Source organism: Magnolia sinica, chromosome 1 (assembly GCF_029962835.1).
Source record: "Magnolia sinica isolate HGM2019 chromosome 1, MsV1, whole genome shotgun sequence".
In the NCBI taxonomy this organism is placed as follows: Eukaryota; Viridiplantae; Streptophyta; class Magnoliopsida; order Magnoliales; family Magnoliaceae; genus Magnolia; species Magnolia sinica.
Genome location: NC_080573.1, coordinates 59,953,449 through 59,981,421, shown reverse-complemented (window position 1 = coordinate 59,981,421; position 27,973 = coordinate 59,953,449). Strand labels below are relative to the sequence as shown.

The 27,973-nt window shown below is 39.7% G+C and overlaps 1 protein-coding gene across 2 annotated transcripts in view; it reads left to right on the top strand.

Annotated features, from left to right (window-relative positions):
• LOC131250558 (cellulose synthase-like protein E6) overlaps positions 1–7,363 on the top strand; it is a 47,191-nt gene extending 39,828 nt beyond the window's left edge. The window contains exons 3-8 of one of the 2 annotated variants that reach the window (XM_058250855.1): positions 213–341; positions 1,423–1,635; positions 3,084–3,213; positions 4,694–4,785; positions 5,789–6,136; positions 6,729–7,363. In XM_058250855.1, the coding sequence (XP_058106838.1) occupies positions 213–341; positions 1,423–1,635; positions 3,084–3,213; positions 4,694–4,785; positions 5,789–6,136; positions 6,729–7,271 (1,455 nt within the window). In that variant the 3' untranslated portion in view covers positions 7,272–7,363. Of the gene's footprint in view, positions 1–212; positions 342–1,422; positions 1,636–3,083; positions 3,214–4,690; positions 4,786–5,788; positions 6,137–6,728 lie in introns of both variants that reach the window. The other variant, XM_058250848.1, reaches the window with a different exon arrangement.
• Positions 7,364–27,973: the final 20,610 nt, after the last annotated feature.

The window sequence follows — 27,973 nt, the reverse complement described above, 5'->3', positions numbered from 1 at the left end:
CTTCATTTCCTAAGGATGTAGAGACATTGAAAATTCTTCCAACTAGATTGTCTCAATACATTCATTCGGTGTATAGACACAGTATTACTCAACAATAAAAGATGCATTAATGAATGAAAATAAAAATAAAAATAAATTAGACTGTAAGGCATTCCTTCTTAAAGAGAGGGTACTTTAAATGGATGGCTTCACTAACTTGTGGGATTTATTAGATTCTATTGAGAGGAGATGGTGGAGACTTGGATGCTGATGGTAACCCCATGCCCACACTTGTTTACCTTTCGAGGGAAAAACGACTAGGCCACCCACATCATTACAAGGCTGGCGCCCTCAATGCCATGGTAATCTTTCCATGTTTCTTTCTTTCCTCTTCTTCTTCTTCTTCTTCTTCTTCTTCTTCTTTTCTTCGTCATTTCTATTTTAGCACAAGAAAGTATCTGATATGCCAACACACAAAGAAAGCTTGCTTGTGATAATACCTATCAACTTCTTACCTAAATTAGTTCATTGTTATACAGCATTGATGATTGATAGATGGTGATATTCATACAAGATAATTCAACTTTTTGCATTTAGTCATTTTTTTTTTCCTTTCAATCCTTTTATAAAATGCAGCTTAAATAATTATTATGGCTACAGATTATTGCGTAATTGCGACTGGTTTGGTGAACAATGGACACTCAAGTCCCTACATGTTGCATACTTGTAACTCATTGAAGAGGGTTTGATAATTGGCCCAATTTGGACGGAAGATATATGATCATGTGTACAAAGCCAGACATCAATTATTAAAACTGGGTATCCAAGCTAATCCAGTCAGGGGTCCCTAGCTAGTTGGTTTATGTGCTGGTCGATCTGGACCATCCAGTCAGCGGTCCCTAGCTTGAATTTGCACAAAACAATGTTCCTAGCATCATAGCAATTTTCTATTTTTGGTGACCTGGGAATGTTATGGGGAATATTGCAAAAAAAAAAAAGTCCACTGATGAAGCAATAGCGAGGTCTCAATCAGTCCAATTTTGATCTACTAACTAAGATGCATCCCAAAAAATTGGATGGATGGGTTTGTCACTGATTAGATGGTAGGGATTAGTACTAAGCGTTATCTTATATGCATTTCTTTTTATATGATAACTGGAGTATGTGAAGGAGAGAGTTGAGCAAAGAGGGTCAATATGCATGGGTTGTGAAGGCCATTTATTGGGTTTTGACTGTGCAAGCAAGTGGACCATTTTCATTTTTTATTTTTTTTTCTAGCAGTCAAATTTTCTCATACATGTGTGGCCCACCCACATGAAGAATGACCTAGCTAGAACATGAGCATGTCATGAAGATCTGCTTTGTTCTTTTGAGGGATGGAATCTCAATCTCCCAAGCATTTCCTCTTAATAATTGTTGCTAATACTTTGGGGTTTTGGGCAGAATCGAGTGTCGGAGGTGATAAGCAATGCACCCTTCATCATCAACGTGGACTGTGACATGCACTCAAACAACTCCAAAGCGCTTCGCCATGCAATGTGCTTCTTCCTAGACCCAAAAGTGGGCTACCAAATCGGGTTTGTTCAGTTCCAACAGGGCTTCTTAGGCTTGACAGAGAATGACTTATATGCAAACAGCGGCAAGAGGGTTTATGAGGTACACACGATCATCCTGTGGACCCCAATCGACAATAACGGTCTACAAGCTACTGGCTGTGCGTGGACCCATGTTCGTGTTAAGGCTCTAAACTCCATTTGGGATGGCCCATGGACTCATCATTCAGTGTCTGCTTAAACCTGATGTTGCGTCATTTGACTTTAGGTGTGGATATGGACCTGGATCTAGCCTGACACTAGTCCCCTAAGCTCTAATCGAACTAAAAAAGGTCATGGTACTATACAATTGGGAAAGGACAGGACCAGCCCAGGAAGGAAAATAGTAACCTGACCAAATGCTTCTATCATCATATACATATTTTTGATGATAGAAGCATGACCCTAGATCCAAAAAGTGCCTTTAAACTACAATAAAAGTTTAATCAGACCCTCATAAGTGTCTCATCTTCCATCTTGTTATTATTATTATTATTATTATTATTATTATTATTACAGTGACCTACTTGATTATTGGACCACAGGTCATTCATCACTGGCCATAGCTTGGCTTGGTCTGAACACAGAGCCCTGGCCCTATAGGGCTTGGCCACCAGGGCCAGGTTGCATGGTCCAGTCCATCACCACACCTATTTGAAATTAAAAGAATGATACAAACAGGATTAATCACATAATGAAACCTTTACCATAAGCATGGCAATGGGCCAGGCTAGGGCTTGACCACTGTTGGCCTTTAGCCCTAGCCTAAATCCAGATGAAAGAGCGCAGAGGCTGGGCTATGCTAGTCCTAGCCCTATTATAAGTAAAAGAGAGATTAAAACGTTGGGTTCCATATATATGAGGACGTGATCATATGTTTGTTTATAACAGTGAGAAGGCCCGACTTTTGGACCAACAAAGCATTTAATTAACATGGAAGGACCCTCAAGATGGATGCACTAGATTTACCATTTATATACAACACATATTCACATCTTTGTTCAAAATGGTGAATGTTTTGGTGCCCAGACCTCATTACGTCCATTTATCATTTGCATGGGCCCAACTCAGCCCAGAAACATTTTCTAGATCTCAAGCACAGATCTAATCCTCTGGTCAAGTTTAATTAATGGACCAGGCCTTGGCCATAGATCATAGGAAGGCCAGGCTGGCCCATTCCATTACCTAAAATTTCCCAACATTGCACACAAATGGCTATGGTTTTTTTATTGTGATTGATGCCCCAGAGAGGTTATTTTGGGTCAATAAGACATTGAATGGTTGAGACCATCCAATTTGTATGATTTTTTATTTTTATTTTTAATCATGGCATATACACTGTAGAGCCAACAACCAAAGGGTGGGTCAATCTTCTGGACGTATAGCCTCATGTATGATAGTGATATGCACTTGACAGGAAAATGACCTTGTAAGAATCCAACAACAACAAGAAATCATGGCTGGCTTTGCATGACGTCCTTCTATCCTCTAATGGTTGTTCGTTTTCTGTAGGTGGAAATGTTGGGCATGAATGGGCACAATGGCCCTTTCTATGCTGGCACTGGTGCAGTTCACCGTCGTCAATCTCTCAATGGAAAAAAATTCACACCCGATTTTCGACCAAACTTGGATGAAGAACTAGGTATGTATTATAATCGAAAACGTAGCATTTGGGAAACATGACTAGCTAAATTAATATAACTTTGGGCATGTATACCTGTCAGCATTGGATAAAGAAATTTATGAGCATAATTTTAGATCTATGCTCCATAGGCATGTATACCTGTCAGTATTGGATAAAGAAATTTATCAGCATAATTTTAGATCTATGCTCCATAGGCAATACACCCCACACTACATCTCTCTCTCTCTCTCTCTCTCTCTCTCTCTCTCTCTCTCTCTCTCTCTCTCTCTCTCTCTCTCTCTCTATATATATATATATATATATATAAAGATTTGGCTAGCTAACATATCTGGCTAGTCCACTGATAAGTGGAATAAATGTTACCTATCAAAATTTGCAAATGGTAATTTATGGTGATACATATTATTGCATAATTTGCATGTTTTCTAATATTTTAAATCTATCTATAACATAGTCTATTGATGTCATCGATAAACTACTTGATTCTATTGAGCAGATGTCCATTCCATAGACAGATGCTCGATTCCATTGAGAAAATCTAAAAAAGTTTAAATTGATTGCTGAACAATTTTCGAGGTTGCTACTTGATGGCATCGAAGGCTCGTCGATGTCATCAACCGGTCTTCGACAGCTGTCAATGCCATCGAAGGACCTAGCGAAGGTGCATGTAGAATTGCGTAAGTGTACAATTTGTTTCCTATTTCAGTTGGATAGTATATATACGGAGTGTAATCGGGATTAGGGAGAGGATTAGGGTTTTCTAAGTTGTTTTAAAGGGTTCAAGGGCATAGCTAGGGATTTAAAGAAGGTTCGAACGGTGATTTGAATCGGTAAAATCATCTATCTCTTGTAATATTGTTTTTATAGTGCATTATTCGTTACTTTATGCCGTAGTTTTTTTCCTAAAGGATTTTTTTCACATAAAATTCGAATTTCCTTTTTATTGGATTTGTTTGTGGGATTGTAATTACTTTGCTTGATTATGCTCGAGTCTCGACGCTACAACAATGATACATGTAGTTGAGTAGGTAGTGAATACTTTTGGTTTAGTGTATATATTTATATATAAATAAATATGGGCTTGGGTGTAGCATACCCCCACCAAACCCAATTAGTAATCAGGCTCAAGAAAATATTCAAACTCATACCACACCTGTACCCAGCCTACGTCAGGCTAGATACGATGCCCAATAGGCCCATTGATTTGATACCCACACCTGTTAATGAAGTCAACCCAGTTGGGTCTTTGGGCCTAAGACTCAGGCCTAGATGCAATCCACCTGCCTAAACCTCAGCCCAAAGCCAATCAAAAACCAGGCTGGATTTTATCAAAGGCTAGCCAGTCCCTCATGGCCAATGAAATTCTGTGATATGGTGCCCACATCATCGCATTTCACGCACTGCAGCCGTGCTCGTACATGTACATATTGAATGGTAGAGGTGACGTTTCTTTTTCTTGCGTGTTGAATGGTAGCAGTTGGAGAAAATAAGAATTGGAATGAGTTGGAAGAAAAGGCGAAGACTCTTACTCGTTGCACCTACGAGCAAGGCAAACCATGGGGGAAGGAGGTATGCACCAAATTCTCATATGCTCCCTCTCTCTCTCTCTCTCTCTCTCTCTCTCTCTCTCTCTCTCTCTCTCTCTCTCTCTAGCTCTCTCTACGTGCGTGTATAGTTTCTCTCTACATATTTATCTTCTCTTGGTATTTGGTGGGATCTTCAATTTTTCTCTTATATCTTCTCAACATGCATCTACAGATAAAGATCGAAACACACACACACACACACACACATAACTCCATAACGTGTATGAAGAAAATAGGAATTCCTAAGTGAATTAATAGCAGTCAATTGTAACCAGTGACACGGAGTTTAAATTTCTGAATAATTCGGCTACCCAACTGAGTACATGTCACTAAATATCCTGCAATATATAAATGAATATTTCTCCATAAACAAAACGTAAAAAAATAAAATAAAATAATTTTGGAATTTTTTCTGTTTCTTTAAATTAATTACTGAATAATTCGTGAATAATTCATGAATTCAGGTTTTACTTGCAACTAAGTTACGAATCATGTATAATCGAGGAATTATTAGGGACAAACTCTTTTCCTGGGCCTGTTTGGATTACGTGAAATTGAAAAGATTCCATAGAAATGAAAATTTTTCTGTTTGGATATGTGCAAATCTCACATTTCCCATGTAAATTAAATTTCTGATAGTACCTTTTTTCTTTGGAAAAATATATGGGAAAACAAGCAACAGAAAAAAAAAAAAAATGTTTAATTTTCACCAATTTTCATAGAAATGTTATTTATAACACCTGATTAGAAGTGGAAGAGCTTTGTAACAAAATTTAAAACACCTGCCTCTTGAAACTTACATTGGTGGTGGTGGGAATCCATTCAAAATCATTTCAACCTGACAGTTGTTGGAAGTAATCTTGATTGGGGGGCCCACCTTTCGGACAGTTCGGATGTGCTACAAATGTTACACATTGGCATAGTAAGTGGGGTAAATGATACTATTAGTCTTATTTTGTGTTGTATGATATAGTTGTTTGTTTCAGATGGGAGTGATGTATGGATCAGCTGTAGAGGATGTTTTCACAGGGATGGTCTTGCATTCAAAGGGGTGGAAATCGGTTTTGTGTAGCCCAGAAAGGAAAGCGTATTTGGGTTATAGTCCTGTTAACGCCAATGACTCCCTCATTCAACACAAGAGATGGACGACAGGATTGCTTGAGTTATTCCTATCTGGCTTTTGCCCTTGGACTTACGGGGTTGGAAGATTGACGTTTGGGCACCTCTTGTGCTACACTGCATTCTCACTGTGGGGCCTTTGGTCTTTCCCCATATTGGCTTATGGACTCCTTCCTCCTTTGGCTATGGTCAATGCCATCCCAATATTCCCAATGGTACTCTCTCTCTCTCTCTCTCTCTCTCTCTCTCTCTCTCTCTCTCTCTCTCTCGAATTTGAACTGTCCCTTGAGTTCTGAACACATTTTAGAGACTACCATGCAAAAATCGCACTGGTTGGATGATCCAATCCACCCTGGGTTTGGCCTTATTTTCTACTGCCATTCTCTGCCATTCTTTTTCCAAGCCATGGATGGCATGGTTAAAATTGCCCAAAAAAATGATTTCTTTAGAATCATAAGCAATTCAAAATGGGTAGTAACAAATAATAGATCAACTGTTGATTGCACCTATTTTTTTTGTAAATGATCTTGCCTGATTATATTAAAGGACATTGATATATGGTTAACATTTTTCAAATCAGTATCACTTTTGTGTGGGGGCTCATCAGATATGTACTGGACCTAATGAACATTCTAGGCCAATGGATTGGATTGTCTACGTGTCCATTGAAACTAGGAAACACTGTAACTTATAGTTCTTTGACAGCACTTGAGCATTTCTTTTACATTGTCTTGAGACTTACCATGTTTAGTTTTTTTTTTTTTTTTTTTTTTTTCTGCTCTCCTTTGCTCCCATTTGATTTTCTAGGCATCAGACCCTTGGTTCAAGTTGTTTGTGTTCTTGGGCATTGCTCCCCATGCCTATAGTCTATTGGAGCTAATGTGGGTAAAAGGAAAAGTCCGGATGTGGTGGAACGAAACTCGGATGTGGATGATGAGGGGTTCATCCTCCTACTTCTTTTCGATCATATCCATCAGCTTAAAATTGTTGGGCCTTTCAGAGCCAGGATTCGAGGTAACAAGCAAAGTCATAGACAAGGAAGCGTTAAAGAGGTACAAGGAAGAAGTAATGGAATTCGCGGTAGCTTCTCCCATGTTCATTCCCCCAACAACACTATCACTGCTAAACCTCTATTGCTTTCTCAGGGCAATGATGATGACGATTATCAGAAAGGATAGGTGGGTCACCTTTGATCATATGGCTTTACAGATTATTATTTGTGGTTGTATAAGCTTAATTAGCATGCCATTATATGAAGCCTTGTTCTTGAGAAGGGACAAAGGTCGCATGCCAACATCTATAACTATCTACTCCATTGGGCTTTCACTCGCACTGTTATATCTATTATAGCCTTTCATATGATCCCATTTGGACAATATTTTTATCATCCTATATTGTATCTTCAAATCAAGAAACTTAAGTAGAATGAGACTTTTTTTTTTTTTTTTTTTTTAATTTGAATATGACAATACATGTAAGGGGGGATAATAGATATGGATGAGTTTATGGATGGGTTCATCCACCAAAAAAATGTGAATTATCTTTCTCTAAATCCTATATTGTTTCTTCAAATCAAGGAACTTATGTAGAATGAGACTATCATCCTATTCATGGGTTTATGGATGGGTTCATCCAAACATGTGAATTGTCAAGGTGAACAGGTCTGACTCAGGCTGACACTGGCCCAAACAAAAGCTAACCTGCACACATAAGAGTGGCAATTCACCAATGGATCGATACTTGCTACCTTTTGAAGAGTTTTCAGTTTGATCTTTAGGTATGTATCCTGGATGGATTTTACAAAAGAATGGGTTTGGGCTGAGTGATTTTCTGTCTATTACGTTACGTGATCTACTACTGTTATAGTTGTGCTTATGCCTCAATTTCAGACCCATTTACAATCATGGTGTTAAAAAGTGGTTACATTATGCTTGTACTGGTTGTTACATAGAGGAATCAGTCGCCCCCATTATGCAGTACAGGGATGAATCATATATATATATATATATATATATATATATAGAGAGAGAGAGAGAGAGAGAGAGAGAGAGAGAGAGAGAGAGAGAGAGAGAGAGAGTCAGTCAGTCATGCTCACCTGTGCGCCCACCGCACGTGCGCACCTTTGCACACGTGTCATGGGCTTCTAATCCGAAGAGTTCATGTGACGTGGAATCCCATGAAACCTTAGTGGACAAGATTTCACTTTGATCTAAAATTCTGGTGGGCCATAGCAAAGAGAAATGAAATTCAAGGGAGAAAATTGTTTTCATTTTTCATGGCACACCAAAGTTTTGGTTCAAAGTAAAAATTGGCCTGGGATGTTTCATGAGGTGCTGCTTCACGTGGACCATTCAGATTTTGGAGTCACATCACGTATGAGCAGCTGAGCATTCATATATATATATATATATACACACACAGGGAAATGATACTATGCAGAAATGATACTATGCGGTCGAGCGCATGCAACCCTAACATACAGTGAGTCATGTCCCGTCTTTCACCATATGATAATTTTGAAAAATACGTTTAATAGCTCCTGTTGAAAAGTAAACCGGCAAAACCGGTGGAGCATTTTACTCCCTTGCAAAGAAATAGATTAAAATATGAGCAAACATGGAATTTCAGGGTGTGACCTTAGTGGAGTTTTGTCATTAGTCCTACCGTGATAAATGTGTTATATCCAAACCATCTATCCATTTGTCAAGTTTATTTTAGGGCAAGATCTTAAAAATGAGGCAGATCCAAAGCTCAGGCGGACAACATCACGGGAAGCATTGAGGATTGAATGCTTACCATTGAAAACTTCTAGGGCCCATAGAAGCTCCGGATCAGGCTGATATTTATTTATTTATTTTTCTTCTTCATCCACATTTGGGTGACCTTATCAATAGGCCGAATTACAAATAAACATCATGGTAGGCCTTAGGAAGGTTTTAAAGGTGGGTGTCACTGCGCCCCACTGCTTTCTGTGGTGAGATCCACTTGAGCTTTGGATCTTCATAATTTTCAGGCTCATGGTCTAAAATGATCTCACCTAGTAAATTAACGGTATCGATATAGTACATACATCATGGTGGAGCCCACAGAATTGGTGATGTCAATGCACCAACTAAGTTGGCGGTGCAGCACACCGCTCTAGCCACTTACTGAAAGTAGCGGAACGGAATAGGTGTCATCGGGTAACACCTTTGTTACCCTCACCGTGTGGGGCTACTTTGATGAGTTTATGTATATCTATGCCCTCCATCCTTTTTATTATATTATCTTAATATATGATCCCAAAAATTAAGCAGTATGTGGACCACACCACTAGAAACATTAGTGAATAACCATTAAAAGCTTTTTATTGGTAACAAAAGTTTTGGATTAAGCTGATCTTTACATTTTTCCCTTCATCCAGGTCTGTTTGACCTTGTCAACGGGTTTGATGCAAACTAAACATGACAATGGACATTACTATAAGGCCTAGGAAGTTTTAATGGTAGGCCTTCAATCACCACTATTTTCGATAATATGGTCTACCTGAGATTTCTTCTTCATTTTTTGGACTTAAGCCGTAAAATGATCTTGAAAAATGGATGGACCGCATAGAAATAAAATAAATGGATTAAGTTGAGCCCCCATGGTGAGGGCTGCACTGTCACGGGTGAGGTCGGATTGCATATAATATGTTCCCATTGCGTCGAAGCAGAATGCATCTTGTGCTAGGGCATGGATTTCCCATGAAGCCTTTTGCAGGAAGCTCTTTTAGGTGGGGCCCATCGTGATGCTTGTGAGAAATCCACCTGTTCATCCATTTTGCAAGCTTGTTCTAAGACATAAAATAAAAATGAACTTATCCAACACTCAAGTGGAGCACATGAAAGAGGAAAATTGGGGGGAAATGTCCACCGTTGAAACCTTCCTGGGTTCCAACTTGATGTTTACATGACATCCAAACCCTTTATAAGGTCATTTCCATTGGGATGAATTGAAAACACAAAGAACTTAGCCTGGTACAAAATTTTTGTGGATATACGAATGTTTCAACTTTGATCATTCATTCCCTACTATTTCCTCTTGTATGGCCCACTTGAGTATTGGATCCCATTCATTTTTTATCGCATAAACTAAAATAAGGTTGTAAAAAGGATGGACAGAGCGGATTTATCACAAACATCATGGTCGTCCCGGTCCCGCCTAGTTCCCAGCATAGGAACTTAATTATTGCCCGTCTGCCATGTGCAACAACCTCCGTGTTGTTGTGTTGTCGTCGTGGCCCCACTATGATGTAAGTGTTATATTCACACCATCCATCCATTTGGCTAGATTATTTTATGGCATTGGCCCAAACATAAGGCAGTTTCAAAGCTCAAGTGGACCATAACACAGAAATCAAAGGGGATTGAGTGTCTGCCATTGAAAATATTGAAAACTTCTTAAGGGCCATAAAAGTTTTGGTTCAAGATGATATTTGTTTTGTCCTTTCATCCAGGTCTGTGTGACAGTATGAACAGATTGGATGACAAATAAACATCATGGTGCACTAGCTCTAGGGAGTTTTCAATGGTGGGCATCATTGTCCACATTGTCCTTTGTGGAGTGATTCATTTGAGAGTTAGATCTGTTTAATTTTTGAGTTCATGATTTAAAATGATCTCTAAAATGACAGATGGTATGGATATCACATGGAATCGAGAATTTGCCCAATAAGAAGTAAATTGGTAATGCCGGTTCCGCTGGTTTTGCCTTTGTTTACATCGTTGGTATGCATACGGTATATTTTTCAAATTTTATTATCCAATGGTGGAAGATGGGACACATGACTCGACCGTATGCTAGGGTTGCATGCGCTCGACCGCATAGTACCATTTCCCATATATATATATATATATATATATATATATTAATGGATCACATTACGTGGTATATCAGCACTATTGCATTGCTGATATGGCCATTACATGCTAATTTAACCATAAAGGGCCCATTAAGAAAGTTCTGAGTTTCAATGTTTTTCTCATTTCCACTTTTGTATTCATTTTAATCTAGAAAGAAGCTTTAAAATTAATTAAAAGCTAAATTTATGCCTATTTTAAGGATCAAATACAAATTTTAAGTAAGAGTTGATAAACCTAGAGTCAATGGACCATTTTGGGTATGGATGGAGGGATAAATCATCACTTCTTTCTCATTTTTTTAAATCTTCTTTTATTGTATTTATATATGAGCCCTAGTGTACCAAATCATGTTTGATTTTTGTTCTCATGGTCGAATTTGGTCAACTTCTACTAGATCAAGTTAACGTTTCCAAGCAAATAACATTCTGACTAAGGAGTGACCTGTAAGCCCCGTATCCTAGACCGTACCGTTCCGTAGGCTTCCGCGGTCTTTCCGGTCGAATTTCGGCAACCTTCGCACCGTATTCGGTATTTGCGCACGATCCTAAGCCAGGTCCCGCGCACCGACGTCGGCTTGGTCCGAAAGTTATATCATAGCGACCGCGTCGTCGCCGCGGTTCCAACGCCGTGACTTGCGCACCGAACCGATACCCAGGCAAGAAGATGCCGATCAGCGTTTATTCCAAAGAAACACCGCGCGTTATGGATTTCGAGGGAATCTCTACAATTAGTCCCATCAATCAACCATTAAAGCATCCCATACCTTAAGTACAACAACCCATCTCCACCTTTTTCAAAAGTCTACCCTCTTTCCACCTCACCACTCCTCTTTTTCCCATTTTCAACATCAACCATACCCCTTTTTACAATTTTTCAACCCAAACCATCCCCCATCACTCCATCACTCCATCTCTCTCTCTCTCTCCCTTACAAGTCTCTCTCTCATTTCAAACTCTCCCATAGCAAAATTCATACGTATGGTCCTCCCATGGTGAGAAAATTTCATTTGTGAGGCCCACCTTTCCCACCCCTTCATCTCTCATCTCAACCATCCATTTCTCATCTTCCTCCATCAAAGAGGAGCACAAGGAACTAAGGAAGCCAAGGGAGCAAGAAGATCAAGCGGTGGGTGTTTGGATAGGATAGGTTTTGATGTTTTTAAGATGGGCCAAGTGAGGCCAACCGATCAATGGTTCGGATCTCACTTTGGACCCTATGATGTGGCCAATGGCCCACTTGGATCATCATGATCATTCCATGATGGGGCCATTCTCCATGGACCCCATCATGATGTTTACTTTCTTGCATATTTAGGGTCATCTAGACCGTCTGATTTAGTGGAGAAGGGATCTCTACCGTTGAATTTTAATTTAATGGGCCCACATGTAATGGGACCCACTTGATGTATGATTTAATGCAAGGGAGGGCCCATAGTGCCGGGGTCCCTCCATCACACGGTCTCACTCTCTCTATCTCTCTCCCTTTTATTTTATTTATTTTATTTTTATTTTTTTCTCTTTTATGTTAATGAGGTTATGTGGCCCACTTGAATGGACCCCACCACAAGGTAGGTATCTTATCCAAACCATTTATAAGTGGGGCCCACCTTATATGTGTAGCACCCGTACCATCCATCAGTGGTGGCCCACCTGAGCAGGCCCACCTTGTGTGGTAGACCGTCCAGCGTCCCTGGACGCTGGACGTTTTAATGAGAAAACATAAATACTAACTTGGTTCAAGCTTGGGTGGTCCACTCATGTAGGCCCCACCTTGATGTATGTATTAAATCCATGCCGTTCATTCTTTTCCCAAGATGGTTTTAGGCGTTGAGCCAGAAGATGAGACCAATCAGACTCCCAGGCGGGCCATGACACGGCAAACAGTGGGCATACCATTGAAACATCCTCTATCACTTCTATACATTAAAGCAGGCCCAATATTGGGCTTGTTTTGGCGTGTAGAAAATTAGAGCCATTGGACGGAGCAGATCTGCAAGAGGTGGACCCCACTGCAAAATCCTTAAGAAATCAAAAATTAAAAAAATAAAGCTTTTTGGTGTCTTAACTGAAGGCAGCGCCTGCGCACGGCGTCCGGACGGACGGACGTCCGCACAGCCACCCACGGCTGTAGCCGTGGGCCCCGCCTTGACGTTTATGTGCCATCTAACCCGTTCATCGGGTGGGCCACTATCTGACGTGGGCCCACCCCAAAAATCAGCTTGATCCAAGACTCAGGTGGCCCACATCAAAGGAAACAGTGGGATTGGACATTCTACCTTTGAAATCCCCTTTGGGTCCACAGAAGTTTTGGATCAGGGTGAAATTTCTTTTCACCCTTCGCCTAGGCCCATGTGGCCTTATCAACGGGTTGGATGGCATATCGACATTACAGTGGGCCCCACATGGAGCCCACATGGATGTATGTGTTTCATTACACCGTCCGCCTGGACGGTGGAGCCCCCTGTGATGATTGTGTGGGGCCACTGTGATGTTGGGGCCCTGATGCGTGCGTGTGTGGGTGTGTATGCGTGTGTGTGTATATATATATATATATATATATATATATATCTATATATATATATATATGGATATATCTAATATTATATTATATATATAATATTTTATGTACTATATATATATATTATATATTATTTTATGTATATTTTGCTGATGATGGGAGGCCCATCTCAGTACTTGTGGCCCATGGTTGAGACCCACTTTGATTTATATGCGAGGCCCATGGGTCGAGGCCCATAGATTTATTAGGGGCCCATGGGTTATGGCCCATAAAAAAATATTTTGGGGCCTATGGGTTTAGGCCCATTTGATGTACATATGGGGCCCAATTGGCGAGGCCCATTTGATACTCATAAGGCCCATGAGATTAGGCCCATTTAATGCCTTCTAAGGCCCACGGGTTATGGCCCATTGCAATGCACATAAGGCCCATTGGTGTGGCCCATTGATGTGGCTCACTTGATGAACATGAGGCCCATATGATACGGCCCATTTGATGTATTGAAGGCCCAATGAGATATACCTAAGGTTCATTGCAATGTGCAGTCCCAACATGATTTATGTAATGATAATTGTGGCAGTCGTGCCTTGGGAGCAATGTTGGTTTGACGTCCACATTGTAAGCATAGTGTTGGTTCAATGACCGCATTATGCCTTTCCCGAGGGCCCATTGTTAGGCCCATATGTGTAATGTGTAGGCCGTCTAGGCCCGCCTCCATTATGAACATCATCCATCCCATATAACATGTTTAATCCCATGATTCACGATCATATGCATCATACGTATGCTTGATATGAGAAATGACTGATCATAGCATATGCCTTTGGGCAGATTGTTTAGGGGCTCCCGTACAGGGGGTGTTGCCCTACATGAGCGCATGATACGCGCAGGATTGCTGTATGACTGGATAGTGTGATTCATGCATTCGCATTGTGTGATATGGTTACTGTACGCCCTAGCGACATCAGGGCCGTAGCCTCCACAGACGTATCATGGTTGGCAGGATTGGATACCGAAAATACTGTTCTACATGGGGTGCGATAGATATCCCTGGGTGAAAGTCCTTAAACCCTTATGGTACCAGGAGGTTGCTCCAACGTCTAGACCGAGTGGATGCATGAGCGCTGAGTGCCGATTACCAGACGGTTGCGCTTTCCACTGTGTCGTGGTCGGTTGGAAGGGGGTGCGGCCTTACCCGCCCGAGAGTAGGGGGCAATGCTAGGCTGAGTCTGACCAGCTCGAGGAATGGGTCCGCTATTGACGAGCCGAGCCCGATATTGGCAGGCGGATAGTGAGGTCTTTTCCACTCACCTTATTGCGCGCGATGGGGCGGCAATCTGGCTTGGAGTGTACTAGACCCCGGTGATATTCCAGATTTGAGCCGTATTGACATGTGGACTTAGATGAGTATTTGTATGCTTGACTTGCATTTCGTGTTGCATGGCCTTGGTATGGCCGACATCATTCTTTGCACCGCATGGCCTTGGTACGGCTTGTGGGATTCATAGCATTCATCAGCATGTTCCGCATTACTCTGATACTGCATAGCTACATTACCACCTTGAGCATACACTTTCACCACCCTCTAAGCTTTCTATAAGCTTATGCTCGACCGTTGCGTGCAGGTGACGTTGGTTCGCAGCAGTGCTGAGGCTTGGGCACGTAGCTGATCTTCTTTTGGAGCTTTTGGTCTATTATCATTGTATTTCCCTTATGCTCATTATACTTGTAAAGTTTTTGATTATAGTGGAAATGTGATGGAGTTTTTGGTTGTTGTTTGTGGGTTATGCCTTTGGTTATGCTTATTACGAATCAAACTAATGTACAAAAAAAATCCTCCTTGTAGCATCCCAGGATCGGAACCTGGCGAATGGGTGCTGGGGGCCGAGAATGGGGTTCTACGGAGGCTGTCGGCGCCGGATTCGGCGATCGGAAATTTTGTGAGCCCGGTTTCCGAGTTTGGGGCGTGACATGACCCATATGGACGCCCACATGTAGCCTGCAAGGCATGAATAGAATATTAGAATATATATATAACAAGGTGGGGTCCACTGGGAGTGACCCAGATGGAAGCCCACATGACACGTGTGTCACTAAGCCACCAATCCATTTGGGCGCATGGCTGTAACGCCCTGGATTTCCCAGGGGGGGGGGGGGGCAGGTGTAATTTGTTCATTTCATAAGCAATGTGGAAAAATAAATTGGTCACGCAGCATAAATCAAGACTAAAATAGTAAACACATGTGCAACTATCATGGAGTAAGAAGATCCGACAAAGAGGTAATGTAAGTGAACGTGGGGGATAGTGTCTTTCAAAAATAAACATAATCCAGAAATATAAACCCTACCCGGAACCCCATTACTAGTCATCGGACGGCCAATGGTGATCCGCCCAAAAGCTAAAAGTAGGAGAGCTCCTTCTCCTCATCTATACTCACCCCATCCAGCACATTAAGTTCCATGACACCTACATCTAAGATAGGGGTCTGGTTGGTGTTTTAAAATACCATCCCAAAGTGGGAGTGAGTGATCAACTCAATGGATACCATTATGAATAAGTTACACATATTATCAAATACATGGACAAAGTTAGCGAAATGCAGTCATTCATAGAATCCTAACCACTCTTATTAATGCATATGCATGCTTTCATGATATGATGCATACCCTTACTTCCAACACTCCCTCAAGTGACAACGTCTAACAATCGCAATGCCCAACGCTCCCTTAATGCGACTTCAACTGCCGAATCGCCAATCCTAACTAATGCAATGTTATGGTGAGATGTTAGCCGAGTATTTAATTAAGTCTGTTCATCCAACAAGATTAGGGAAGCTGAAACACCTCCATTTAATCAATGGTCTTATCCAGATCACTTGACCTAGGGCGGCCGTAGCAGCTCTGAGCCTGTGATTCATGATCCAAATTTAAGTATCATCCATTTGTCTTACAAATCAACAATTCAAAGGTAAGGCATGATACCTAAAGATATGCAGATCAACTCGGTATGGATTGTCACCCAAACATCGAGTATGATCACTTAGTTCCGAGGTGTGGGCTTTTACATAACCAAATTACTACAAGGAATGGCTCGTCGCCCAATTCCATTCATGCCCAGGTCGTTTGAATGGTAATCTAGCATGAAACCATCGGTCGGGTAATTTGACGGGGGCCATTCGAATAAAGACCTATCACCTTCTATGCTCGCTGGTCACTATGGGGAGGCTCGTCACCCCAGCATAGGCTGACAACACGGACATAGTATTCCATACCACCATGCCCGGCTCTTGAGTCTAAGTTGCTCATTGCTCACTAAAGAGAGGCTCGTCACCCAAGCGTAGGCCGATAACTCAGACAAAGTGTCCCACACCGCCATGCTTGGCTCATGAGTCTTGGGGATCGTATCATTAACGGTTAATAGTGGCCTCTCAAAGGTATGAGCTTCAGATTTAGGCAGGCGTGTACATACATGGTTAACAACCATGGATGGCTAGCTGGTGAGCCAATTTGTTCTCTTTAGACGAACTATGAATCGTAAGGCATTGAGAGCAACGTCCTGCGTAGTCCGACTATAGCCAACTATCCGTAATTCAACTAATTGGGTCAAATTTTCCTGTGGACGGCCCTACCAGTGGGGTTGCCCATGTGGGTACTGAAATTTACTAGCCAAACCGGAAAGGGGGTAGGGCATAAGTGAATGATACTAAAGTAGATGTCGGTCTACTTCTAGTTGTGAGGGATTTAGGCATATATAGCATTAAATTGTAAACATGGAAATCATGATTCATCAATGATTCTTAAATACATGAAAAATTTAAATAAATATGTATGCAATCTCAATTTCAAAGAAACAATCATGCATAGAATGAAAATCAGTAATTAATCATGTAAATAGGGACATGCAGTGAAATTTTCCTATTTTTTCAAAATTTGGGGAATGTGTCCTAATTTTATGCTCATGAATATCAGGAATTAAGGCAATGCAAGGATCTTGGGTGATTGAGAGCCCGATTTCCCCCCAAATCGAAAAACATTCGAAACAACACTCCAATTCCACAATTAACATACATGCAACTAACATGCAAGCAAATTCTACACCCATAATCACTAATTTTGGCCTAGATTTGATAAACGTCCACCTATAGCTAATAGTCCGCACCTAGGTATGGTTCGACAGCTTGCGGAGCCGCTTCCAAGGTGCCGGTCTTGTGGGATGGTGTGCCAGAGTCCTGCGACGATAGAGTTTGCATGTTAGATCACATGCAAGTGGTTTAGGACTCTTAAAATTGGAAGGGGCTGGACTGATTACCTTTCTATGGCTGGTGGGCTGCTCCTACCACTACAAGAAAATCCACTTTTACCGACGAAAAAATTCGTCGCTAAATGACGATTTTTCGTAGGTAATGGGTTTTACTGACAAATTTTTTTCGTCGGTAAATTCGTCGATAAAAGATTGAGGGTAAAGGCTTTTACCGACGAAATTTTTTCTAGGGAAAAAACTTTGACAAAACTTTTACCGACGAATTTTTTTGTAGGTAAAAATGTTCATGAAACTTTTGCCGATGAAATTTTTCGTAGGTAAAAAATTTTGACAAAACTTTTACCAACGAATTTTTTCGTAGCTAAAAATGTTCACGAAACTTAAAAAGGTTCACAAAACTTTTACCTACAAAAATTTTCGTAGGTAAAAACTGTTTTCATCGGCATTAGTACGACTTTTACCTACAAAATTGTTCGTAGTTAAAAAAACGTGGATAAAACTTTTACCTACAAAATATTTCGTAGGTAAAAGTCTCTTCTTCTTTTCTTTTTTTTCAATACTCGGGCAAAAGTTCTTGATATACACCTATTACAATATATTTCATCATATTCTTCATGATATACACCTGTTATAATATATTTCATTATATTCACATTCACATCCATCTAAACACAAACTATGTACATCCATCCAAACGCAAACTACATCCATCCACACACAAACAATCTTATCCACATCACATTCATCTACGCATAAATACATATAATTTTAACATCATAAATAAAATACAAAAAATTATTCATAGACTATTTCCTCGTGGGGCTCACAAAATTCAGTGTGGTTAACACATCGTCGAGGTTAGTGTGCACACACACCTAGGTCCTTACTCATGCCTTAATGGTAGCTTCAAAATAGTTTCAATACAAGGTCACGAGTTCAAGTACCCATTGTGGCTGTAAGCGACTCTGGTGTGTGGGTGTGTGTTAAAAGAAAAAAGAAAGAAAGAAAATGCTGATTTAGCTTTTGGATTGAGCCTAATGGTACTTGGTGATTTCTCATTAGGTAGAAATTATTATTAGTTGTTTTTAGAAAGGCGAGATTAGGCCACTTATAATTATATTAACATGATAAAATGTTGTACGTATATTAGTGCAAACACCACAAAATAAATAATCCCATGGAAAAAAAAAACAAATGCAAAGAGAGAGAGAACATATGAGAGGTGAACCGTATTTCCTTTGATGGATTCAAGCTGCATGTGCCCTACCCAACTTCCTATAAGCAGAAGTTATATGGGTCTTAGAATAATGTTGGTGACAAATCCACCTTGTCTATTAATATTATCATATTGTGTTAGGACATGACTCTAAAAATGAGATAAATCCAAATCTCAAATAATCTATGCTATAAGAGATAGTGGAGATGGAAATAAATGCATTGTGATGCTTGAGTTCGAGTATGCTTGCTAACAAAGCAAGATTTTCTTGTTTGTTGCCATGTGATTGGGCTACATTATTATATACTACGTTTGATGCAGCAATGCTGGCAACGTTAATGATGACTAGGACTTGCTAGTCACAATGCAAGAAAACGAGAAATTTCTATTTGTATCAATGGTAAGCAGATGATCTAGATTCGTGATGCTCATATGTCTTCCAAATTGTTTATGAAGTCATTACCACTAAAATAAACTGAAAAAACACAAAAGTTTGTTAATCCTAAACTCTTATATCCCAACGAAGGTTTGAATGTAGGCGTTCAATCTCTATTCTTATTTGCCATGTGATTCACTTGAGTATGGATTTACTTCATTTTTGGGCACATGTCCTAACATAAGCTTATAAAATTGAGAGACAATGAATTTCTCAAGAATATTAGAGTGAGCCCCACCTAGATTCCACCTTAGTGGGGAACGCAAAAGAGGATACACTACCAAAAAAAGGGGCAAAGGCTACAGATAAAATCCGTAGCCATAGGCATATGGCTACGGATTTAGTCCGTAGCTAGTTCGTAACACGACCGTCGTCGTAGGTGCCGTAACAATAGGTCTGAAACCTATGGCTACGGATTTAATCCGTAGCTACAGGTTAAACAGTTACAGATATAATTTGTAGCAATTATAGGTAGAGGTGGGAATCGGACCGAGTCGAATCGGATTCGGCCTAACTCGACCAGGTCCGAGTTCTGCATGGCCTGACTCGAACTCGGTCAGAACCGGGACCAAGTCTGGGTCCTCTGACCCAATCCGATCCTAAACCCTGCTGACCTGGACTGATCCGAGTTCGACTCGGTCAGGAAAACTAAGTCGGATCGGATTGGCTCAGGTTCGGATCGGGTTTTTTCCCACAGAGAAGAAAAGGAAAAATAAGATCAAAATGTTTTCTTATGCCTGGCAAAAATGAAACATCAAATTTACTCATTAACCTGGATAACAGTCTGATCTTCATTGTTGACGACAAAGCTATCAGCAAATGCCTTTAATAGGACTCCTTTGCTCTAAGACAGGAACAGAAGGCTCAGTTGAAGAACTGGGTGTTGAAGATGAAATATGAGCAATTGGAGGCACTATCGGGCTACCATTCTATCCGTTCAATGCCAACACTACCAGTCTACCACTCAAATGTTGCACTTTTTCCCGCAGAAGTTCCTGATCTTCCAAAACCTAAGCATCATGAAATATAAGAAACACACTTTAATTTGGTGCAAATTTTCATGAAACTAATGTTGGGTGTCCAAGCAACTTTTTTATGAGGGTGTGGCATACCTGACTTCTGCATGGTCCTGACTTTAGAGTTCCAAGGCATACATGATGCAACATACCTAGTGTAGCCCTTTACAGATCTTGTAAGTTATAGTGCTGATATGTTTTCTAAAAAGCAATGATCTGGACCACTATTCTGGTGGGCCACACAACAAGTAATACCTCTGGCCAAAAAAAGTCGGCCTTGAAGGATAACCATTGGATACAATTGCTTGATTTGAGGAAAAAATGGTCACCACCTATTTTTCCACTGAACAACAGAATTTTGCTTGACCTATTTTGGTCCATGGACTTTACGCTCTAGGTCCACAGATGAGCTGTCCAAATATTCGGTGCATATACCATATGGCCCACCCCATGGGAAGAAATGTCCAATGGGACCTGTTCAATCAACATGCTAACATGTGAGCAGACTTCTTACTAGATCAGCAATCTAGACCATGAAAGGACGGGAAAATCAGAAAGGGCAGCAGTTTGAATGCCTGTAGCCACTCAATCAACAAACTAGTCCTCCAACATGGCTCTAAACATTCTTTTTTATTTATTACTGTAAAGATATTGATATCAAAATAAGATGAAGCAATGCATTATCACAGAGAAGCAGAGTTCCAAGTATAAATAAAACTAAGGGGATGATGTAGGCAGGGGTCCATCCCTTTTTCTCTTTCCTTCTCTTCGTTTCTTTTATTTTCTCTTTGTGGGAGGGATAGAGTCAAGGAGCAGAAGTTGCAGGGAAAGAAGCGGCCTCTTGTCATCCAATGGGAAGCAAGGGAGTGTTATGAAAAGGCTGCAAGGCTAGAGGTGTCATGTGTGAAATGGATGTCTCTCACGTGTCATGCCAGCGGAGGCATGTGACTAACACGTGTAAGGAGATGATGTGAAGGGGGTCAATCAATGGAGTTACTGGGTGGGGAGAAAGCAGGGTGACAAGACCCAAGAGAGTAAGGGTAAGGTCGCATTAATGTGGGGCCATCTGAAAAAGTCTAATCCATATCAAATCGTCAGTTCTGATATTATTCAAATTTCATCGACTGTTTGCTGCTGTAATGTAGACCACACCAAAGGAAGATGGTATTGATTGAACGTCCATGGCACACTGTAATGTTTATTTTCCATCCAACCTGTTGATAAGGTCACACAGACTTGGATGAATGGAAAGAAAAATTATTATCTTGATCCAAAACTTCTGTGGCCCTCATAAAGTTTTCAATGGTAAGCATTCAATCCACACTATTTCATGTGGTGTGGTCCATCTGAGATTTGGATTATTCCTAATTTTTGGTCTCATACCCTAAAATGAAATGTAAAAATGGATGGACGGCGTGGATAAAATAGATCCATTATTTTGGGGCCCATAGAGCTTTGACACCAACTAGCTGGCTAGTGTTGGGGTCACTAGTCAAACCGCATCCCGCCATGCGGTGGATAATCTGCCAGCGACATCCATCCATTTGGTTCGAATTCATTTCGCATGTCTCGCGGCTCAAGATAACCAGCATCCATCGCCCAATTGGGCCACACATTCAGACATGCCCTGATGATCTAAACCGTCCATGCTCTAAATGATACTCTATCTACAGATCAAATTGAAAACATCATTTTCAATTGATCACATTCAACTCCTAAAATCAAAGGTCAAGATGATATTAGAAGCATGATTATTGTACCACAGTTCAACTATACTAACACCAAGAAGATGGACGGTCCAAATCATCAGACCATCACTACACCTGTGTCCAGCCAGTCGTACTTTCTTACCTACAAAGAACTCTCCTTCTATGTTCTGGGATCGCCGCTGGCGTGACTGCTTTGTCGTAACGGGCATTTGACACGCTCTCACTGATACGAAATTCCAGCCGATATCCTTTCGAATGCCGACTTTTGGGACGAGAAACGGTCCAGAGACCCGATATTATAATAGCAATAAGCAATCCAGTGCACAGAGGATTCACAAAGGATAAGCTAACTAGGAGCGCTCCCACGGCCGAGTTGATGGGAGCGAAGAAGCGGAAGATGATGGCTAGGAACCACATCGGTATGACCATATGCAGCCGGGCGAGGAAGAAGAAAAGGAGAAGAAGAAGATCGGGCGGAGAGGGTAAGAAAAGATGGGTAAAAATGATTTGGGGAAAAGGGTTTTGGGTAAAATAGTATTTATACTACCCAACTACCCGCGCCGGGTCGGGTCGGATCATTTCGGTTCGATTTTCGGATCGGATCTGTTCGGGTAGACCATTACTCGAACCTGATCCGAAAAACAATCGGATTTGGATGGGCAGACTCGATCAGGCTCGATCTAAGCCGTCGGTTCTGGTCGGAACGGGTCGGCTCGGGTCTGATCGGGTCGGATCCACCAGTTACAGATATAATTTGTAGCAATTATATCTGTAGCGAAAACTTCAAATAGCTACGGATATTATTTGTAGCTGAAAGTCCGTAGCAATATGCCAAAATTGAAAAGGCTACACCTGTTTGATTAGTGGCTACGGTCAATATCCGTAGCTATATTGTACACTAAAAATTTAAATCATTTGTTCATTCAATTACCACCTGTACAATCATTCATTCATTTAATTACAATCATTCATTCATTTAATTACAATCCTTTATTCAATCAATTACATCATTCATTCATTCAATTACAATCCTTCATTCAATCAATTACAATTACAATCCTTCATTCAATCAATTACAATTACAATCAATTACAGTTACAATTATAATAATGCTGAAAATACAAATCTTTGGCTTCATTAGAGAAATGTGCTCGACTTCACCCTAAAATTTCAACAGCTTCGTATATTCCATAATCCTACAAACAGTCATGTCATTCATAAATTAGAATGTCCATTGGGGAAAAGAAAGACAGTGAAAGAAGTGCATCACATATAACTACTTTTTTTTCTTAATGAATTAAAAAAAAACTCAAAGAGGAATGAAATTGATACAAAAGAAATAGTCTCACCATATGATTATAGGTTTTGGTTTAGGTTTAGGTTATAGGTTTAGGTTAAGGTTAGGCTATAGGTTATAATTAAGTTTAGGTTATAGGTTAAGGTTTAGGTTATAGGTTTTGGTTTAGGTTTAGGTTAAGGTTTAAGTTTAGGTTATAGGTTAAGGATTAGAGCGGCGGTGGCTGCGGACGAAGGCTGCAGTAATGGGGGCTGTCTCCATATCTGTGTAATCAACAACAATTACAAACAGAGAGCAAACAGATGCTACAAAGTAGCCACTCCTACAGCCCCATTCCAACTGTACTTGAGACCAAAATTGTTCTCTCGAATCTGGAAGGTGAAATCCCTAATTCTAAAAATTCTCAGATTCCCAAAATCCTAAAATCCCCACTTTGTAAAATCAGAAAAACCCAAATTCAGGGTCCACATTCAAATCTGTAAGCCATAAAATCTCCAAATCCCTAAATGAGGGTCCACATTCGAATTGGAAATGCACAAAATACTAAATCCCCAAATTCATAAATCAACATTGAGATTGAGAGAGATTGAGAGGGAGAGGGAGAGGGAGAGAGAGAGAGAGAGAGAGAGAGAGAGAGAAATACCTCGCCTTCGTGAATCTGATTCAATCGAGCTTCAGAGAGATAGAGGGAGGTCGTGATTGAGAGAGGAATGAAGATGGTGCGTGGGTAGGGAGGGCCTTGGACCACCACTCGGCCAACGTCAGCTGTCCGAACGAGTCCCTCACCGAGGATTGGCAGGGAGAGAGAGAGAGAGAGAAGTGGGGAGAAGATGGAGAGAAAGTAGCAAGGGGAGAGATGTATTTCCTTGTGTGGGCACGAGAACGAAAAAAGCAAGCGGGACCTTTGTTTTTACAGGCGTGGATGCTCAATCAAGACAAATCCCATTTTTTTAATGTGCGCGGATGCCCAATCGAGACAAACAGTCATGCTAGGGGCTCCGTGTGGCCCACCATGATGTATGTCATTTATCTGTGCCATCCATTCAATTCAATGAATTTTTTAGGGATTTCTCCTGAAAAAAGAGGCAAATAGAAGGCTCACATGGACCACACCATAAATCAACACAAGACACTTAATCTCCATTGTTTCCTATGGTGTGGTCCACTTGAGCTTTCAATTTACCTACTTTTTGGAGCTAATGCATTAAAATGAGTTGTAAAAATGGATGGGCGGCTTAGATTAAACACAAAAATTTTGGTGGGCCCTATAGAACTTCTAACAGACCATCAATTTGTATTTGTGGTGTGGTGGGGTCGAAGTATTTAGCTACGGTTTAAATTCATAGCAAAATAGCTACGGTTTATATCCGTAGCTAAAATCTCCAATAATCCATAGCCTTTGCTCGATTTTTTGGTAGTGATAAAACTCATCATAATAAGAGACAACAGCTAATGTCCTAATAAGGTATTCAATTGAAATCATATAGGAAATAGGCTATGAATAATCTACTTGTATAAGGATGATTCTTTAAGATTGTGTGTGGGCCCATTCAATCGGGTTCAGGTTTAGGTTTGGGTTTTCAAGTTTAGGTTTAGGTTTAGGTTAGGGAGTTGAGATTAGGATTAGGTGTAGGTTTAGGTTTAGGGATTTGAGAATACATTTAGGTTTTAGGTTTAGGTTTTGATTTTAGGTTTAGGTTAAGATTATAAGTTTAGGTTATAGGTTTAGGTTTAGGTTAGGTTATAGGTTAAGGTTTAGGTTATAAGTTTAGGTTATAGGTTATAGGTATAGGTTTAGGTTAATGTTGTAGGTTATAGGTTTCTGTTAATGTTGTAGGTTATAGGCTTAGGGAATTGAGAATAGGTTAAGGTTTAGGTTTAGGAAATCGGGTTCGGGTTAGGGATTGGGTTTTCAAGTTTAGGTTAGGTTTAGGTTAGGGAGTTGAGATTAGGATTAGGTGTAGGTTTAGGTTTAGGGATTTGAGAATACATTTAGGTTTTAGGTTTTAGGTTTAAGTTAAGGTTTTAGGTTATAGGTTATAGGTTATCTATTTAGGTTATATGTTTAGATTTAGGTTATAGGTTATTGGTTATCTATTTAGGTTATATGTTTAGATTTATGTTATAGGTATAGGTTTAGGTTAATGTTGTAGGTTATAAGTTTAGGTTTAGGTTTTAGGTTAAGGTTTAGGTTTAGGTTTAGGTTTAGGTTTAGGTTTAGATTAAGGTTATAGGTTTAGGTTTAGGTTTAGGTTTTGGTTAAGGTTTAGGTTTAGGTTTAGGTTATAGGTTATAGGTTGTAGGTTTAGGGAATTGAGAATAGGTTAAGCTTTAGGTTTAGGTTTGGGTTTAGGTTTAGGTTATAGGTTATAGGTTATAGGTTTAGGGAATTGAGAATAGGTTAAGCTTTAGGTTTAGGAAATCGGGTTTAGGTTTGGGATCGGGTTTAGATTTGGGTTTTCGAGTTTAGGTTTAGGTTTAGGTTAGGGAGTTGAGATTAAGATTAGGTGTAGGTTTAAGTTTAGTGAGTTGAGAATACATTTAGGTTTTAGGTTTACGTTTAGGTTATAAGTTTAGGTCATAGGTTTAGGTTTAGGTTATAAGTGTAGGTTATAGGTTTAGGTTTAGGTTAAGTTATAGGTTAAGGTTTAGGGAATTGAGTTTAGGTTATATGTTATAGGTTAAGGTTTAGGTTATATGTTAAGGTTTATGTTTAGGTTATAAGTTTAGGTTTAGGTTATAGGTTTTGAGATTTGAGAATAGGTTTAGGTTATAAGTATAGGTTTAGGTTGATGTTGTAGGTTATAGGTTTATGTTAATGTTGTAGGTTATAGGTTTAGGTTATAGGTTTAGGTTTAGGTTTAGGTTTAGGTTTAGGTTTAGGGATTTAAAAATACATTTAGGTTTTAGGTTTAGGTTTTACGTTTAGGTTAAGGTTACAGGTTTAAGTTATAGGTTTAGGTTTAGGTTGTAAGTGTAGGTTATAGGTTTAGGTTTAGGTTTAGGTTATAAGTGTAGGTTATAGGTTTATGTTTAGGTTAAGTTATAGGTTAAGGTTTAGGGAATTGAGTTTAGGTTATAGGTTATAGGTTTAGGTTATAAGTTATAGGTTATAGGTTAAGGTTTAGGGAATTGAGTTTAGGTTATAGGTTATAGGTTTAGGTTATAAGTTATATGTTATAGGTTAAGGTTTAGGGAATTGAGTTTAGGTTATAAGTCATAGGTTTGGGTTATAAGTTATAGGTTATAGGTTAAGGTTATAGGTTATAGCTTTAGGGAATTGAGAATACATTTAGGTTTTAGGTTTAGGTTTATGTTTAGGTTTTATGTTTAGGTTAAGGTTATAGGTTTAGGTTTAGGTTATAAGTGTAGGTTATATGTTTAGGTTTAGGTTAGGTTGTAGGTTAAGGTTTAGGGAATTGAGTTTAGGTTATAGGTTATAGGTTTTGGGATTTGAGAATAGGTTTAGGTTATAGGTATAGGTTTAGGTTAATGTTGTAGGTTATAGGTTTAGGCTATAGGTTTATGTTAATGTTGTAGGTTATAGGTTTAGGTTTAGGTTTAGGTTATAGGTTATAGCTTTAGGGAATTGAGAATAGGTTAAAGTTTAGGTTTAGGAAATTGGGTTTGGTCTCAGGTACGGGATCGGGTTTAGGATTGGGTTTTCAAGTTTAGGTTTAGGTTTAGGTTAGGGAGTTAAGATTAGGATTAGGTGTAGGTTTAGATTTAGGGATTTGAGAATACATTTAGGTTTTAGGTTTAGGTTTAGGTTATAGGTTATAGGTTTATGTTTAGGTTATAAGTTATAGGTTATAGGCTTAGAGAATTAAGCATAGATTAAGGTTTATGTTTAGGAAATCGGGTTCGGGTTTGGGATTGGGTTTAGGTTTGGTTTTCAAGTTTAGGTTTAGGTTAAGGTTATAGGTTTAGGTTTAGGTTAAGGTTAAGGTTATAGGTTGTAGGTTATAGGTTTAGGTTTAGGTTTAGGTTTAGGGAATTGAGAATAGGTTAAGGTTTAGGTTTAGGAAATCGGGTTCAGGTTCGGGATCAGGTTTAGGTTTGGGTTTTTAAGTTTAGGTTTAGGTTTAAGTTAGGGAGTTGAGATTGAGATTAGGTGTAGGTTTACGTTTAGGGATTTGAGAATACATTTAGGTTTAGGTTTAGGTTTTAGGTTATAGGTTATAGGTTATAGGTTTAGGTTATATCTTTAGATTTAGGTTATAGGTATAGGTTATATGTTTAGGTTTAGGTTGTAGGTTTAGGTTAAGGTTTACGTTTAAGTTTGGGTTAAGGTTATAGGTTTAGGTTTAGGTTATAAGTTATAGTTTATAGGTTATAGGTTATAGGTTTAGGAAATTGAGAATAGGTTAAGGTTTAGGTTTAAGAAATCGGGTTCAGGTTCAGGATCGGGTTTAGGTTTGGGTTTTCAAGTTTAGGTTTAGGTTTAGGTTAGGGAGTTGAGATTAGGATTAGGTGTAGGTTTAGGTGTAATAACCCGAAAAATTTTGTGCTAAGACCCGAGTATTGCCTCTATTTTTCTTAGAAGTTATTTATGGGTTAATTAGCGCTAAACTCGATTGCTTGTGAAATTAGCATCAATCACTTTAAATTTGATTTGCAGGACTCAAAACTTGTAGAATCGTTAGCGCTATGTTATTCTGAAATATGGGATTCAACGCTAAATCCAGTTGCTCTCGAGAATTTTTAGAAGCTTTGG